The sequence below is a fragment of the Aegilops tauschii genome, chromosome 4, assembly GCF_002575655.3.
Source record: "Aegilops tauschii subsp. strangulata cultivar AL8/78 chromosome 4, Aet v6.0, whole genome shotgun sequence".
Classification (NCBI taxonomy): Eukaryota; Viridiplantae; Streptophyta; class Magnoliopsida; order Poales; family Poaceae; genus Aegilops; species Aegilops tauschii.
The window spans coordinates 523,673,185-523,688,671 of NC_053038.3; the positions used below are offsets into that span (position 1 = coordinate 523,673,185).

The 15,487-nt window shown below is 47.6% G+C and overlaps 2 protein-coding genes across 2 annotated transcripts; one reads left to right on the forward strand and one right to left on the reverse strand.

Annotated features, from left to right (window-relative positions):
• Positions 1-9,626: 9,626 nt before the first annotated feature.
• On the reverse strand, positions 9,627-10,659 carry LOC109747390 (uncharacterized). Its single transcript, XM_020306457.1, has 3 exons — positions 10,459-10,659; positions 9,953-10,368; positions 9,627-9,858 (listed from the first exon to the last, which is right to left on the reverse strand). Exons 1-3 carry the CDS (start codon positions 10,657-10,659, stop codon positions 9,627-9,629), a joined length of 849 nt encoding a protein of 282 aa, XP_020162046.1.
• Positions 10,660-10,900: 241 nt separating this feature from the next.
• LOC109747389 (uncharacterized) lies at positions 10,901-15,487 on the forward strand. Its single transcript, XM_040388285.2, has 2 exons — positions 10,901-11,022; positions 14,235-15,487. The coding sequence occupies exons 1-2, from the start codon at positions 10,901-10,903 to the stop codon at positions 15,355-15,357; spliced, it is 1,245 nt and encodes a 414-aa protein (XP_040244219.2). The 3' UTR covers positions 15,358-15,487.

Genomic DNA, 15,487 nt, shown 5'->3' on the forward strand with positions numbered 1-15,487 from the left:
AGCGGCGCGGGCAGCCGAGCCGAGCTGTGATCACTCGTTTCGATTCGCTTCGCTTGGGTCACGGGTTGGTTCGCACGCGCGATGAGACCCGGCAAGGCAAGGTCGAGCTTGGCTCGTGGCATCGCGTGATGGTGTCGGCTTCCACGCCACGCGTCTCACCCTATTGCTATTGCTATGGGCAGGTCCAAACGCGCCAATGCCACTGGAAGTAAGCAACGTGTTATTTTACTTTGGTTTTCTGCACTCGGCCGGAAGGAAGCAGGCGGCTCCTCCGTCTTTGTTGGTCGGTCAAGCAAGCCAGCACTCGACCGCCATTCCGGCCTTACTTTGGGGTGTGTTCTTGTTTCATTTTTCCTTTGCAGCGTGCGTGCGTGCGTGCGTGACAAAGCCGCGGCGCATGGTGGTCACAACAGCAGGAATCGGGGAGCGATTGGAATGGCTGGCTACGCGTACGCGTGTCGGCGCTCCGTTGGCCGTCTCGATCGGTCAATGCTGTGGGCCCTACGTGCGTACATACGATTTGGTCTGGGGGCATGTGCTGCGTGCCTTTCCCGGATGCACCTCCGACGTTGACATTGCCCGACCGTCGGTGCATCCAGCACTGGCCACCATCACCTCCTATCCTATAGCTTACCGGCGGTACGGTCTCTGTGTCTGTGCACTCCGGTGAGCTCGCCAGAAAAGAACTGGACTCAGATCATCTGCAACCGGAGACTCCATGTCCATCCCAAAAGTGTGGCCAGCTTTCCCAGTCAGGCCATCTCTAGCCGGTCCCTTAAAAGTGAACGGAGTAAAACCCTTAGTTAGGCATATATACTTCACTATTTTTTTGTCGTTTCTAGCCGATCCTCTAAAGTTAACGGAGTAAACTTCAATTTGATCAAATTCGAAGCAATTTGAATCGAAAGTAGCAATGCATTCAAACATAAACATAGACAATTTTGCACGACCAAACATAAAACATAAATTTAAAATAAACTAAAGTACTTTCGGCCGAAGTGGAGGTCGAGCCAATCCTTTCGGGTGAGGCCACCCACGGTGAGAGTTGGGTCCGGGCTGGTGCCGTCGTCGGGGAAGACACTCCTTCCACTCGTCAACGTCGATCTCCTCGTCCTCGCCATCATCCACGCCGCCGTCCTCGTCACCTTGGACCTCGTCGTCGGAGATAACGATGACCTCGCCGCCAGCATCGGCAAAGACCATCCGCTCCGCCTCCACAAGCTCCGGGTGCTCCCGGCGGAGCTCTTCCATATAGGCCTAGGCGGCGGCCTCGGCCTCGAGGCGCTCCCTCGCCTCGCGGTCCTCCCACGCCATAGCCGAGCTCACCACCCCCGGCTCAGGCGGGACGAGGTCGACCGGACGTGTGCTGAAGAGGAAATTGAGCCGAACCGCCGCGTCGTGGAAGGGGACCTGCCAACGGTCGTACTCCATGGCCAAGAGCTTGGGCGTGTGGAAGGTCCCGAGCCATCGCCGGGTGTGGGTCTCCCGATCCGTGATCACGGCGGCCCATGTCCCCCAATGCCGCTGCCGAACCCCGAGGTAGGTCCTCGTCGGCGGCTGGGGTAGAGGGAGGACGGGGAAGTCCTCGAACCGGCGTAGGGGCGCGGCGGCTGGCCGATCGAGCGACCGGCGACGGCGGCTCGATGAAGAGCCCGCGGAGGACGACCCGCGCACGTGGCGGCGCGGATCCGCGCTGCGGATCGGCTGCGGGGACCGGCGGCCACCACTTCCGGCCACCGGAGGGGCGGGGAAGGGCGAGGGGGGCGCGCTGGCGGTGGTGCGGGAGGAGAAGAAGAGGCGGGGGAGAAGAGGTGTCGGTTCTATTTGGCCGAGTAAAGATGGAGTAAATATACTCAGATTTTTAGGGAGGGAGTAAAAAATTTACTCCACTAAGCTGTATAGGGTATCGGCTAGGCCAAACTTAGTGGAGTAAAAAGCCAAATTTACTCCACTAAGAAGATATAGGGGATTGCTTGTCATTTCCTTCTGCTCCTCGTTGGGTTCGACACTCTTACTTATCGAAAGGACTACGACTGATCCCCTATACTTGTGGGTCATCAGTGCAGTTTGAGGAATTTTTCCACAAGCAGAAATAAGACAAGTGTTGTTTGAGGAATATGTCCACCTCATTGGTGGAACGTGACAAAAAATCCATGCAGATCAGTGGCTTTATGCCCATGAGTGCGAGTACCGAGTGAGGAATCATCCATAATCCAATGCCACAAAGTAGCCCGGACGCAACAACGAGTGTTAACTAGTGGCGGAGCTAGAGAGGAAGTTTAGGGGGCCAAATGGTAAAACATACAACTTGACAAATGAAATTTTTGTTGTCATCTAAGCCCTCTAAAAACAATTCCTTCACCATTTTTCCAAACCTGGGGGGGGAGGGGGGCACAGCCCCCTCATAAGCACACATAGCTCCAGCACTGGTGCTAACTCCTTGGCATTTGCACCGTCCATGCTGTCCCACACAACAAACAATAGGCTCTCAATGAATATGTCAATGGAAACACTGGAGTCAGCGTAGAAGGGATGGCCATGGCCATCAGCAGCGGGAAGAACCTCGCAAAATTTGAGCTCAAAAGGTCTCTGGCCACATTGACAGCGATGGCAGCTATAGAACAGACGATGGAGAGGCAGGCACAATATCCAGAAGATGGTGGGGGCGATGATGCAGCCCATGACTGTGCCAATCAGCTGGCTCACGAGCATTGACCGCGACGACGTCAGTGTCATGTAACCTATCTTGGCATTCTGCATCACTTCTCCCGACATCTTGACTACGTTGAAGATGATGCTGTAGGCGACTAGACCAGCAATAACATCATCATCCCTTGCTCCCTGCCAAGCCCCCACAGACAGGAATGCAAGTTTCCCGTATGTTGTTGCACAGAGCAGAACGCTAGCATTGTTACGCAATTTCGGGTGCACTAACACAAGCGTTGTCGACCCATATGCGTCAACCAGGCCCAACCGAAGAGCAACACAGACTTATGAGAGGCCTTGGGCCCACTCCCCCCCCCCCCCCCCCCCCCAAAAAAGACTAGTCCGATAGGAGCGGACACCCCTCCGTCCTTATAAATCGTGTTTGCCTCCCCCACAACCGATGTGAGACTAAACCCAACAATCCCCCCCCCCCCCCCCCCCCCCCCGCCCCCACCCCACACACACAGAGGTCACCATCGGCCTGCTAACATCAGTGTTTCCAGCCTACCAACCATGGCAGACCACCATGAGTCCATCAAGATTTATTACGGCCACTCGGTCTCTGATATCAATTGTTGGCTTTGGTCCAGTGTGTACGACTTTGCCCACATGAGTGCTTTCCGTTGAGGGCATACACATACACAAGCTTGCTCCTTATGCGTTTTAGTTAGCCGATGCTTTTGGCCAACTCACGTATCTATCAACTATCAACTACTCCCTCCGTTCCTAAATATAAGTCTTAGTAGAGATTTCATTATGGACCACATACAAATATATATAGATGCCTTTTGAAGTGTAGATTCACTCGCTTTGCTCCGTATATAGTCTAAAATGAAATATCTATAAAGAATTATGTTTAGAAACTGAGGGAGTAGTAGCAAGGCTAGCTAGCAAGCTACCAGGTGGATGTAATCCGCCGAGGTCAATCGATGAACCAGAAAAATACGCACGCACGAGAGCACAGGAGAACCCAACGCGGCCACTTGCAGGACCGTGTCCATTCGAAAAAAAAAAACAGGACCGTGTCGTTCCTATGATCTTTTTTTTAGGGTATAGCAGTACTAGTTTTATTCCTAATAAGACAAACAGTACTCAAAAGTTTTGTGCTCAGCGTATGTGCAACCATAGTTGCAAGAGAATGATATTGTTCAGGAGCAAGGGTAATAGAGCATGCACAAAGTAAAAAGAAAATAGGATACGTAAAACTTGGGAATATGTTACCGAATCCTGCAACCAAAATAGTGCGAATGACTTAGTTTTCTATTTATAATACGTAAAAACCTACTTGGATGGGGGAAAAAAATCTGACCACACGATTTGATTATTTCTTGATTTCCATGGACAAATAACCAATGGTACCAATGATCTTTTCTTGGTTTTCATGGAAAAATAGCTCGGCCTTCTGTTAGCTAAAGGATGACGTCTTCAAATGAAACATAAGACAAATCTCTCCATATAGATACCCAATCTTGCACCTTATCCAACTAAGTTTTAATCGCCATATTATTTCATCTGCACGCGAGCATGCATCATTCTCTAGATACAGAACACATAAAAAACACCATCTAATGAAATTGCTCTGTAAAAAAAATCATGGTGTTTTTGTAAGGGTATGTGATACTTAATATAGTCTTTGGCCTTTTCCCCAAAAGCAGGAAGGAAAGAAAAACAGCTGCAGCATGTTTCAGGTTACCTATCTAGATTTCAGGCTAAATATAAAGGCATCGCCTCTGGATGGGCTCATTTATATTTGAAACTTTACATCAACAAAGTCGTCAAGCGAACACGTGACGTGCACTAGGTCCACGTCAACGTTTCAGCTTGGCATGCATGCATGCATGGCCAGGACGACGGGAAACAAGCAAGCTCTCCAAGGACGCACGTTATGGTTTGACACAACGATCTTTACTTAACTTAACCGGTGGGTCAGTTTCCCGCCAATCCCGCAGCAACCCTCGATGATTAGGCACCCATCTCTTTCCCGTACGTAGAAAGCCAAAAACTTGGACAGCAAAGATAAGCAGCTTCCTGGGAGCAGTAAACGTCACTGTTGTCTTAATGATACCACGGTACCTACTGTACTAATCAGGCTCGTCTTGTACGAGAAATAGTGCAAATTAATGTCCTCTTTTTTTGCACCGTACTTGGATTAGGATCGCCCTAACCAACTTTAGGACCTAGCACAAGTTCCTGTCCCCGAAAGTGATGGGCATCTACTGTCATGAAATGAATTGATTTTCGTGTGACTTTGCCTTTGTGTCGGTGTCCCTTCTCAACTCGACCGGTGGCTGCTTTTCATTGAGCGTACAATCAGTGTTTTCTGCAAAAGATTAGACCGACAATCAGTGTTTTTTGACAAAAAATCATAAACCGGTGTTTTATGCAAACCTATACGTCAATGTGGTGGTTTTCTGCAATTCACTCCACCGTGCATGTATCAATCAGGTTCACCAATTAACATCCTGACGATCGAGCAGTTAACAACGGGAATAATGTCTTTTTGTTAGGAGTACAATCGAGTACACATCGATCCGTCGAGGTTTTCGGCTTTTGGTGGTGGGCCTAAAAAAGGCGTGTTTCGCTCCTGCTTTGCTGCTGCATTTCACTAACGGGAAGACCGCTCCGCAGATCATGCTACGGACGGGCATGCTTTAGAAGAAGAAGACCAGGTTGATTCCATCGATCGCTTGCGTTTCCATGCACTCCATGGACCATGATGCTGGTACTTGCCTCAGGCGGTCTGGGGGCTCTCTTTCGGCCGGTGCTTGTGCTACTTGTTGGACAAGCCTGCATTCGACAGTTTTTTCTTACAAAGAACGTTTTCCTTGAATTGATATATTTTCATCAAATTTGAATTGCTTACCACGAGTGCCACATGGTAAAATTGATAATACTGAAGTGATACAACCATACTGATAATATCTTCAACAGCATGCCTAACTTTTTCGTGGATACCATAAGCTGCCGATATGGATATTTTAAAAGTATCTACGACCGGGCACCCCAAACCTCCTCAAAGTGCCAGGGCAGACGGTCCGGTCAATGACCAGTCAGAAAAAGGCGACCAACCCGGGCACCTCAAACCGCCCTCAAACGCATGGGCTATCCGGCGCCCCTCATATCCAGCCCAAATGTACGGCAATATGGGGCGGCCCGGGCGCGCCCGGGCGCGTCAACTATGTCAGCCCGGCCCACCCCGACCCCACAAATATACCCTCCGATGAAACCTAGACCGCTCAGTCCACTTCACTTCTCCTCCACTCCTCATCCCAATCCGTCGTTTTCTCTCCGCGTTCGATCCATGGCGGGTGAAGGCAGCAGCTCTAGCTCCGGCGGCGACAAGAGCTACGTCAATGTGGTCCCTCTCCATATCGGTCTGCGCCTCTCTGTCTAGATCCAGGTGACAGTAGCTGCGGCATTTCGCGAAGCGATGTCGCCGGGCCGTCCCGCTGTCGCAGTGCGGGCGACCTTGCCAGGCCGTCCAGTCCACTGCGCAACACCGGTGGCAACGTCGCCCCCTTCGCGCCACTGCAGGTACGCAGCTCCCCATCCACCACATTCCTTCTACCTCCGAAGGGTGTGCATGGGCACCATTGGGTGCTTCTGCCCTCGCTGGCGCCGGGCCGGTCAAGGACGCACGATTCGGAGGCGCGGGCCGCACAGCTCGAGCGGCAAAGCGCGAGGGACGCTTTGGCGGCAGGCGATGCGTCGGCAAGGCGTCGGGTAATCGTGTGCGCAGTTTGATACGTGTTCCCTGACAACGGCGGAGTCGGATGCACGGCGGCGCCAGCGGAAGAATGCCAAAGCGCTCTGGCTCGGTACCGAGCTGTCGGATTGAGCGGCGGCGGCAAAGGAGAAGGCGAAGAGGCACACGACGGAGCAAGAGTGCTTCCTCTGACGCTTGTCATGGAGCACATGGAGCTGTCAGACGACAACGACCCTCCGGCGTTAGGGTTTAGGGTTTAACGACGACGACAGAATAGGGAATTTTTTAAAAACCATGAAATAAGAAAAAACAACATGTGAAAAAACACAGGCAAACAGAAACTGAAGAAAACAAATAAATAAACAGAGAAAACCGAAAGAGAAAAATAAAGCAAAAAGAAAGGACGGGACCATTACGTCGACTGACTGAGTGGTAGCCAGCGAATGAGCGAACTCTTTAAATGAGCCAGTTCAGAAAAGGACGCGTAAGGAAAAATGCGAGCTGAACATAGTTCGCGCTTTAGGGCCTGTTCGGCAACACTCCAGCTCCTAGGTTTTTCAACTTCACACATGAAGCTCATGGGAACGCTAGCGCTCCATGAAGCTGGAATCGAGAAGCTGGCGAGGTGTCGTAGTGTAAAAAAGGTGGAGTTGAGGAAGCTTGGACTCGAACCCAATTCTTCCTATAGACCTATGCGTCGTGCTAAACACTGTGCCTAGCTAGCTCTAGTGGTAAATTAGCAGCGTGAAACTATGGAAACTAAGGGCAGCGACAAAACTAAAAATATGAGTACACAAAATTACGAAAAACTAAAGTTCCTGAGCTTTTGTGTCAAAAAATGTAGCACGCTGTATATGAACAATATGCTGCGACAATTTCTTAAAAAAAACTTGTTTTTTTAATAGTAAATCTTTTTTGAAACGCTTCCAATTCATAATTTGTGAACCAAAATTTTAAACCTAGAAATTCTCGCAAAAACATTGGTAAAAACAGGGTCAAATAGAAAATGGGAACATTATTTGAAATTGTGAACACTATTTTAAACAATGCGGACATTTTATATTTTGTGATTTTTTTGAAAAAAAATGGAACTTTTCGAAGTTCCAATTATTATTTGAAAAAGGAAAAAACAATTTCAAATGACAACATTTTTCGGTATTGGGATTTGTTTTTCAAAATGCAAACCTTTTTCGAGAAAAAAAACCATAACGTTTTTCTAAAATTACGGATTATTGAAAGAGGAAATATATTTTTAAATTCCCGAAATATAATTGGCAAAATTTTCAAAGAAAGAACTTTTTTTGAATTTGCGAAGAAAAATAGAAAACATGAACAGTTTATGAAAATGCAAGTATTTTTGTGAAATTGCAAAAAAAAATTGAAAAAAAAATATTTTGAAAAAGGGGAACAAAATTGTAAAGACGATCACTTTTCAAATTTACAAAAAATTCTTTTGCAAGACTTACATTTTTCAAATTGATGAACAAATTTTTTCGACAGAAGATTTTTTTAAATTCGTCCATCATTTACAAATTACAAACAGATTTGGAAAACAAGAATATTTTTTGAATGTGTGAATAAATTTGAAAATAGGAACATTTTTTGTAATTCTTGAAGAATGTCTTCTGAACAAACTTGTAAAGCAAAAGCTTTTGAATTTTTGAGCATTTCGTGAAAGCGCGAACAATTTTTGAAATTATAATTTTTTTGGAACAAAATTTTAGAAAAGAATGTAAAAGAATGCGAATGTTTATCTAATTTATTACATTTGTTGAATAAGAATAAGAAACTTGAAAGAATTAGCATTGTAAGAAAATAAAAAAAGGAAGGAAAAGAAAAAATAACAAGAAAAGAAAGAAAAAGAAAAAACGAAATAGGGGAAAGAAGCAGAAATGGAAAGAAAGGAAAAGGAGATAAAATAAAAAAACAAAAACGTAAAAACGAAAATGAAACTGGAAAAAAATAATAATATTGAACCTAAACCCTAAACCTTGAACCCTAAACCCCCCAAAAAAAACGTATTGAACCTCCAGTAAGGTTCCCAAAACTGGGATTGCTGAAAACGCATAACGGGCCGGCCCACGCCAAACAATCGCTCGATCGCCTATGCGTAGCCCCGTCATTTTGCGGCATTTCCTATTTGCGCCACTTGGCGCCAGTTAAAATGCTCTTTGTTAACTGGCGCCCTGTAAATGGGCCGGCCCATCTAGTCGCCGGTTGACGTTTTTTTTTTTTTGATAATTCTGTGAACTTTTTTAAGAATGATGAACTTTTTTTAATATTGATGAATTTTTTCGAAATTTAATGATCATTTGTCTTGAAAATGGATGAACATTTTCTGATTTATGAACTTTGTTTTCAGTTCCCTGAACTTTTTCTAAAAATACATGAACTTTTTTTCAATTTCTATGAAGTTTTTTCAAATTTAATGAACTTTCGCTAAATTGGATGAACTTTTTTTCAATTTGAATGAACTTTCTTTTTAATTGATGAACTTTTTCAAAATTGATGAACCTTTTTTTAGATATGAACGTATTTTTTCAAATGGATGAACTTTTTTTCTTTAAATCTATAAACCTTTCTTCATTTCATATTTTTATTTTCGTTAAGAAAATTTAGAAAAACTTGGGGCTGCACGCTAGTGGGCCGGCCCATGCTAGAAGCGCTGCAGGCGCCGGATCGTTAACGGGCGCCTGCAGCGCTGTATAGGAGCTCCCTCATTTTGCTGCAACTTGCGGCAAATAGGGTTTTGCCTGGCGGGCAGTGAGGGGCAGGGTGTTTTCTTTCATGGGCGGGTTGCTAGGGGCGTGTTTTGTTACATTGCCGATTTAGCCTGGCCCGGCGAGCCTGGCTCTATTGAGCCGGTTTGAGGGGATGCAGGTCAAAAAACCCATATGCACATAGTTTGGTTGCCTGCATGCCCCTAGTTGCATGAGAAAAACATTTTTGACCCAGCGTTTGGTTGCCCGCATTGCATTAGGTGCACATATGACATGGTGTTTGGTTGCAACCTGCATAAGGTGTTGTCACCACTTCTATCTAGTGGTGACCTTACCACACACAATCTGAACACAGTGCCAGCTAGTTAAACAAATGACAGTTCATCCTAACTACAATCAAATGACAGATCAAATTATTAAGAGCCATTGGCTAAATAGGGGATAGTTTATCGGTGTTGCTGCTTCATCTTCCGCTTCATCTTCCTCTTATGCTTCTACTGCTGCTGCTTCTTCTTCTTCCTCTTCTTCTGTGCTTCTGTTGCTGCTGTTTCTTCTTCCCCTTCTTCAAATCCTGCACTGACCTCTGTTAAGCCACATTGCCTCTGCCCACTCCAACCTTTTGTTCTTCCAAGCGTCACTGTCAAATGCCTCCACACCATGGCTAGAGCTAACAACATCGTCAGGCTCGACCTCTTTCTCCTCAGGCACGTGTTCATCAAAGCCCCACTGGAGGATCCAGTTATGCAGAATGCAACAAGCAAGAACTAGCTTAACTTGAGTGGAGTATGGGCGGAATGGCTTCTATTCCAGGATCTTAAACCTATTCTTCAGAGCTCCAGATGCCCTCTCAACAGTTACTCTAAGGCTGGAGTGTCTGAGATTAAACAACTCCTGTGCAGTCCTAGGAAAGTTCCTACCAGAGAACTCGTTGAGATGGTACCTTGTTTTCCTGAAGGGTGGAAGAATACCCGGCCGACATGCATAGCCAGCATCTCTAAGGTAGAACTTGCCGTCGGGGATGTTGATCCCATCAGGTCGACTCATGCTGTCAGTGAGAATGTTTGCATCAGGCGCTGACCCCTCCCAGCCAGCCAGCACATATGTGAACCTCAGATCAAAGTCAACAGCAGCAAGCACATTCTGGCTTGTGTAGTGCTTCCTCCCCTTGTATGCTGCAGACTGTGACCTAGGAACTCTGGCAGTGACATGAGTACCATCTATTGCCCCAATGCAGTCCTGAAAATGGCATCACTAGCCTGTGTTAGTGCTGAACTTGCACAATAAAAGCATATCAAGCCATGAAAAGTGTATATTGTCGATGCTCACCTTGAAGTATGGATACCATCTTAGGCTTCCGCGAATCTTTGGTGGAGTCTGGCCAGATGGTCTCCTGATCATCTCTCCTCTAAGCTCCCCAACAGCAAAAAGCACCTGCTTGAAGTACCTAGAGATGGTCTCCATTGACCTCCTGAACATGTTGTGAATGACCCTGAACCTCTGATTATGGCCAACAACATGGAGGAACATGGCCACTTGCTCTTCGACACTGGTGTTGATGCTATCTTGTAACAGGCCCCTGCTCCTGAAGGTCTCGACAAGCCTGGCAAATGATGCTCTTTGTTAGCTTTAATCTTGATTCCTTTTATTAGCATGTTTGAGTTTTGCATGTAGTCTAGTCTAGTGTGGTGTTCGTCCGATGAAGGATTCAGCTGAGCGCGCCAAGGAGGTGAGATGCCAGGATGCCGTGTGAGGCGGCGAGCACGGCGAGATGCCGATGGTGCTGCGTGAGAAGCGGCAAGACGTATCAGAGGCTGGAGCCGTGATGGACTGCATCAAATTGGGTCGGGTGAACCGGCCGGTCGTTCTGTTTGTTGGACTAGCTGTCCATGCGTGAGTTCGTTTAGTCCTAGCCGAGAGTATCGTTGCTAGTAGTTGATGCATGCATGTAGTGGCCTGGTCACAAGTGGCTGCCGAGTCATTTGGATCATGGAGTTTAGGCCGTGGGTAGTGCATGCAGTGGTTAGTTAGTGGTGGTAGTGGGCTGCTGTGCGTGAGTGCATGGCATAGTCCGTGGTCCTTTGTATATATAACCTTGCGTTGGAGTAATGAAGAATGAAGCCGTGAGGGCTGAGAAAAAGATGTAGCCACGGCTGACCAAGAGGAAGGTGTCTCTTGGCAAAGCTATTGCCTCCTTCTTCCTTGGTCCATGCGTGGGTGTGTGTGTGTTTTCTGAGAATTTCTTCCATGGTGTGTGTTTGAGAGAAAGCACAAGAGAGAAGGTTGAGCTGTGAGAGACAGCCAAGAAGAAGAAGAAGGCGCTGCGAGGAGGCGGCGCCAACACTCTTTTCATTCTAAGCATCCACAGAGCCTCGACGTCATTGCAGTTGTAGATGTAGTTCAGATTTTGGATCCTCTCCTGTTCCCGGGGAAACAATGGACCATAGCGGATCAACGGTCTCCCAGCACGACGAGCAGCTCTCTGGTGCATGAACATGACCCATGCCTAAATCACACTAATCAGTGCTGCTGCCTGAATTATCAGCCTCATCCGTGCATCCATAACCTAGTCGACATCGACGGTTCGTTCAGTGGGAAATCGATCCTACGCCTAGCTTAAAGGCCTAACCACTGAGCAAACAAAGGCGGAGGGGGTGCTGCTTACCGGCATCGGAGACGAGGACAACGTAGGGGGAGCCATGGCACAGAGTAGGTCGACCAGACGGTGGCCAACAGCAAGGGAAGCACCAGATCAGCCGCAAACGTCGCCGCCTCTTCCGCCGCGGCCTATAGCGCAGATCTGAAATCGCAGCCGCCGCCGGTGGTGAGGCAGTGGAGAAGAAAGGGGGGTAGTGGCTATGGGTGAGCGAGTGAAAGGGGGGTGAGGCTAATTTGGCGCCGGGAAGGCGCGCCAGATTTCCATCTCCTGCCATCCCCCCTCGCCCGCGCCTTGCTCCCGCCCATCGACCTTGCGCCGCACTCAGCCTGGCTCGCGAGAAACTGCCGATCCGAGGGTTTCCAGCGAGCCAGGCTCTGGGTTGCTTTGAGAAGCGTGCCATGCAGGCCCAACAGGAAAACCAGGCAACCAAACAGGCCTCTCCCTTCCCGCGCGGGCCTGGTTGGGCCCGGTGCGGGCAACCAAACACGCCCTAGGTTGGTGCGGTTTTTTCTACAGTTATGCTTTCATGAACATTTCTCTCTCATTTTTTTGCTGTTTCCTTTCTAATTTTTTTATTTTCACCCAGATCTTCCTTTTTGTTTTTATTTAACTAATGTTTCTATTTTTAGTTATTAGTATTTTTCTACTTGTATTTTCCTTTTTATTTAATATTAACGTTCCTTTTCTTTTCATGTTTTGCGCTTTTTTATTTTCCATATATTCATATTCTCATATTATATTCATAAAGTAAATGTTAAACAAATGTGATAAATACATGCTGAGTTTTAAATTATATTTATTTATAATTGAGCATTTTTAAATACACCTTGAGCATTTTTTTCACATATACGCCGAAGATTTTTTTCAAATAATGTTGTATACGTTTTAATGCATGTTGAGCATTTGTTAAAGCACAATGAGTATTTTTAAATACACGAAAAATATTATTCAAACATTTTTAATATTTTTTTTTATAAATACATGTGCTTTTTTTTAATAATATGAGTAATTTTTAAGACAAGTGGAGTTTTTATTTTCAAATACAGGTAAGAATACAATATTTTATTTAAATTCATCAACACTCTTTTACTAACATGAATAATTTTAAAATCCATGTTGAACAATTTTTAAACACATGATTAGTAATTTTCTATAATACAAGATGAACAAACTTCTATATACATGTAGATGAGACCGGCCTCAGGCATGGAGCATAATGCAATGGAGTGGAGTTTCAACCAGATTGAGTATACGAAACATGAGGATTTGATCATAGCTCTCCATTACCTTATCGGTGATTTGGCATGCACGGCGAAAGCTGATTCACAAAGACACACATGAAAGCCCATTGTTGACTCAATGCTTCGTGGATCGACTCATCATCGATTTGGATCCCAATTACAGGTGAACCATGCCACGTGGAAGCAAGGCACATGTTCGTCATCCTAGATGGATTGCACAAAGACCTATAAAACTACGAATATCATGTCGACGCAGGGGTATCCAAGAATACTTCTATTGGTTCGATGGCAGTGGTTGGCAAGAGCGCCAATGGCGTCTTCTTAGGAGCATCTACACTATTCTTTGAGGTGCTGTACTGTCCGGAAACCCTTGAAGCATTGGCATGTTTTGAGGTGGTGGCCTTAGCGGAAGACCTCCTGTTACATTAAATTGCGACCGCAAGCAACTGTCGGGCTATTGTGAAGAATTTTCAGGCATCATCAGTGATTCTGTATGTACACATTTTGATGCAGATACAAGAGATGGAGACACATGTGGGCATGCAACGACCGTCATTAATGGACAAGTATTCCAGTGAAATCGTGGTTATGCGACGTTGGATATGAAAGAGTAATGCTACAACAACGGACATGTTTTTACGGAAACAACAGACTGGCATTAGGTTGCGCTTTTTCATTGGAGGTCAGAAAGGAAGGAGGGGCCCACCCCTGTGAAATTCAGGAGGGGAGAGGTTATTAGTATGAAGGGGTCCGTAAAACCTCCATTACTATCTGTGCGTTTAGGATTATTGGATAGGAAATGTGTTGAAAAACATTGTTGTTTTGGAATGCTTAGAGATGGCGCCGGGTACTTTCGCCATGTTTGGGCATAATAACAATTAGTATTATTTTGAAGATCGACTGATTTCGGTGAAGTTGGTCTTAATTAATACGCTAGAGCACCCAATATGCCCCCGGCGGTTTGGTAGGAGCGGACCAAAGTGATTACGGGGTCGAGCTTTGTACGAGGGATTCCTTGTGCGTGAGAAGGGAGGCGTGGAGGAGCATGCGTGCGGCGCGAGTACAGAGCAATGAATATATTATTAGCTACAATGCGTAAGCAACGTGTGCCTTTGAATGATTCGTTCCCGAAAGGAGACTCCATCCCCATGATACGATCCCGGGGACGAGCACACAGAGCACTACATATATGACCGATCGTGCAGAGTCAGTGTGCATGCAGTGTACATATTGTGTTCCCAACCGGTAATCGTGGCGATGGAGCCGACAGAGGACATCGAGTTCCTCTGGAAGTGGCGCAAGTACCTCCTGCTGCTCGCCACGCTGGTCGCCAGCGTCACCTACGGCGCCGGCCTCAACCCGCCGGGCGGCGTGTGGTCCCAGGACCAGGGGCCAGGCAGCAACAATGCTCGAGTGCACCGCGCCGGTGCCGTCCACCGCCCGACGCCGCTGGCCCCGGCGCCGGCCGGAGTCTACCCCTTCCGCGTCGGCGACCCGGTGCTGGTGTCCACCTACCCGCGCCGGTACACCGCCTTCTTCTACTGCAACGCGGCCGCCTTCGTTGCGTCCCTGGTCATCATCATGTTCCTGCTGGATCAGCGCATCAGCAACAACCCCGCCGGCCTCACCGTGCTCCGCCTCGCCATGCTGCTCGACCTGCTTGCCCTCATGGCCGCATTCGTCGCCGGGAGCTGCCACAACGTGGTCTCCTTCATCTATGTCTCTGCCGTCTGCGTCGTCGTCCTCCTCTACTTCGCCATCTACCTAGGCGTGGCCTCCATCTCCTCCCATTCCCGTCTACTACTTTTCTTTTGCGGTGAAAGCTCGTGTCTACTACTATTCATGAGGAAAGCGCCGGTTGCGGCCTCGTACGCGGTGAAGGGGCGCATCAAGGAGCGACGCAAGTTCCTCCTGCTGCTGGCCACCTTCGCGACGCCCCTGACGTACGCCGCGGGGTTGGCGCCGCCGGGAGGCTTCTGGAGCGAGACCGTGGCAGGGCACAGCGCCGGCGCCCCGCTGCTGCACGACGGGCGCTACAAGATCCGCTACCACGCCTTCTTCTACGCCAACGCCAACTCCTTCGTGGCGTCGCTCGCCATCATCATGGTGCTCACGAGCAGGACGCTGAGCGACCGCCTCATCCAATCGTACCTGCTGCTTGTGTGCGTCCTGGTGGAGCTGCTGGGCCTCATGGCCGCCTACGCCGCCGGCAGCTGCAGGTTGATCACCACCACCATATACATCGTCTCCCTCGTCGGCGCCGTGCTCCTCTACATTGTGGTGCAGATGGTCGTCGAGCTGCTCTGCAAATTGCGAGTACAACAGTAAGCGTAACTGAGCTTATTGTTATATGTACTCCCTCCATTTCATTATAGTGTATATAATTTCTTTTTTGAAAAGTTAAACCTCACAAACTTTGACTAATTTACAGAGAAAAACATTTACATCTAGAATGTTA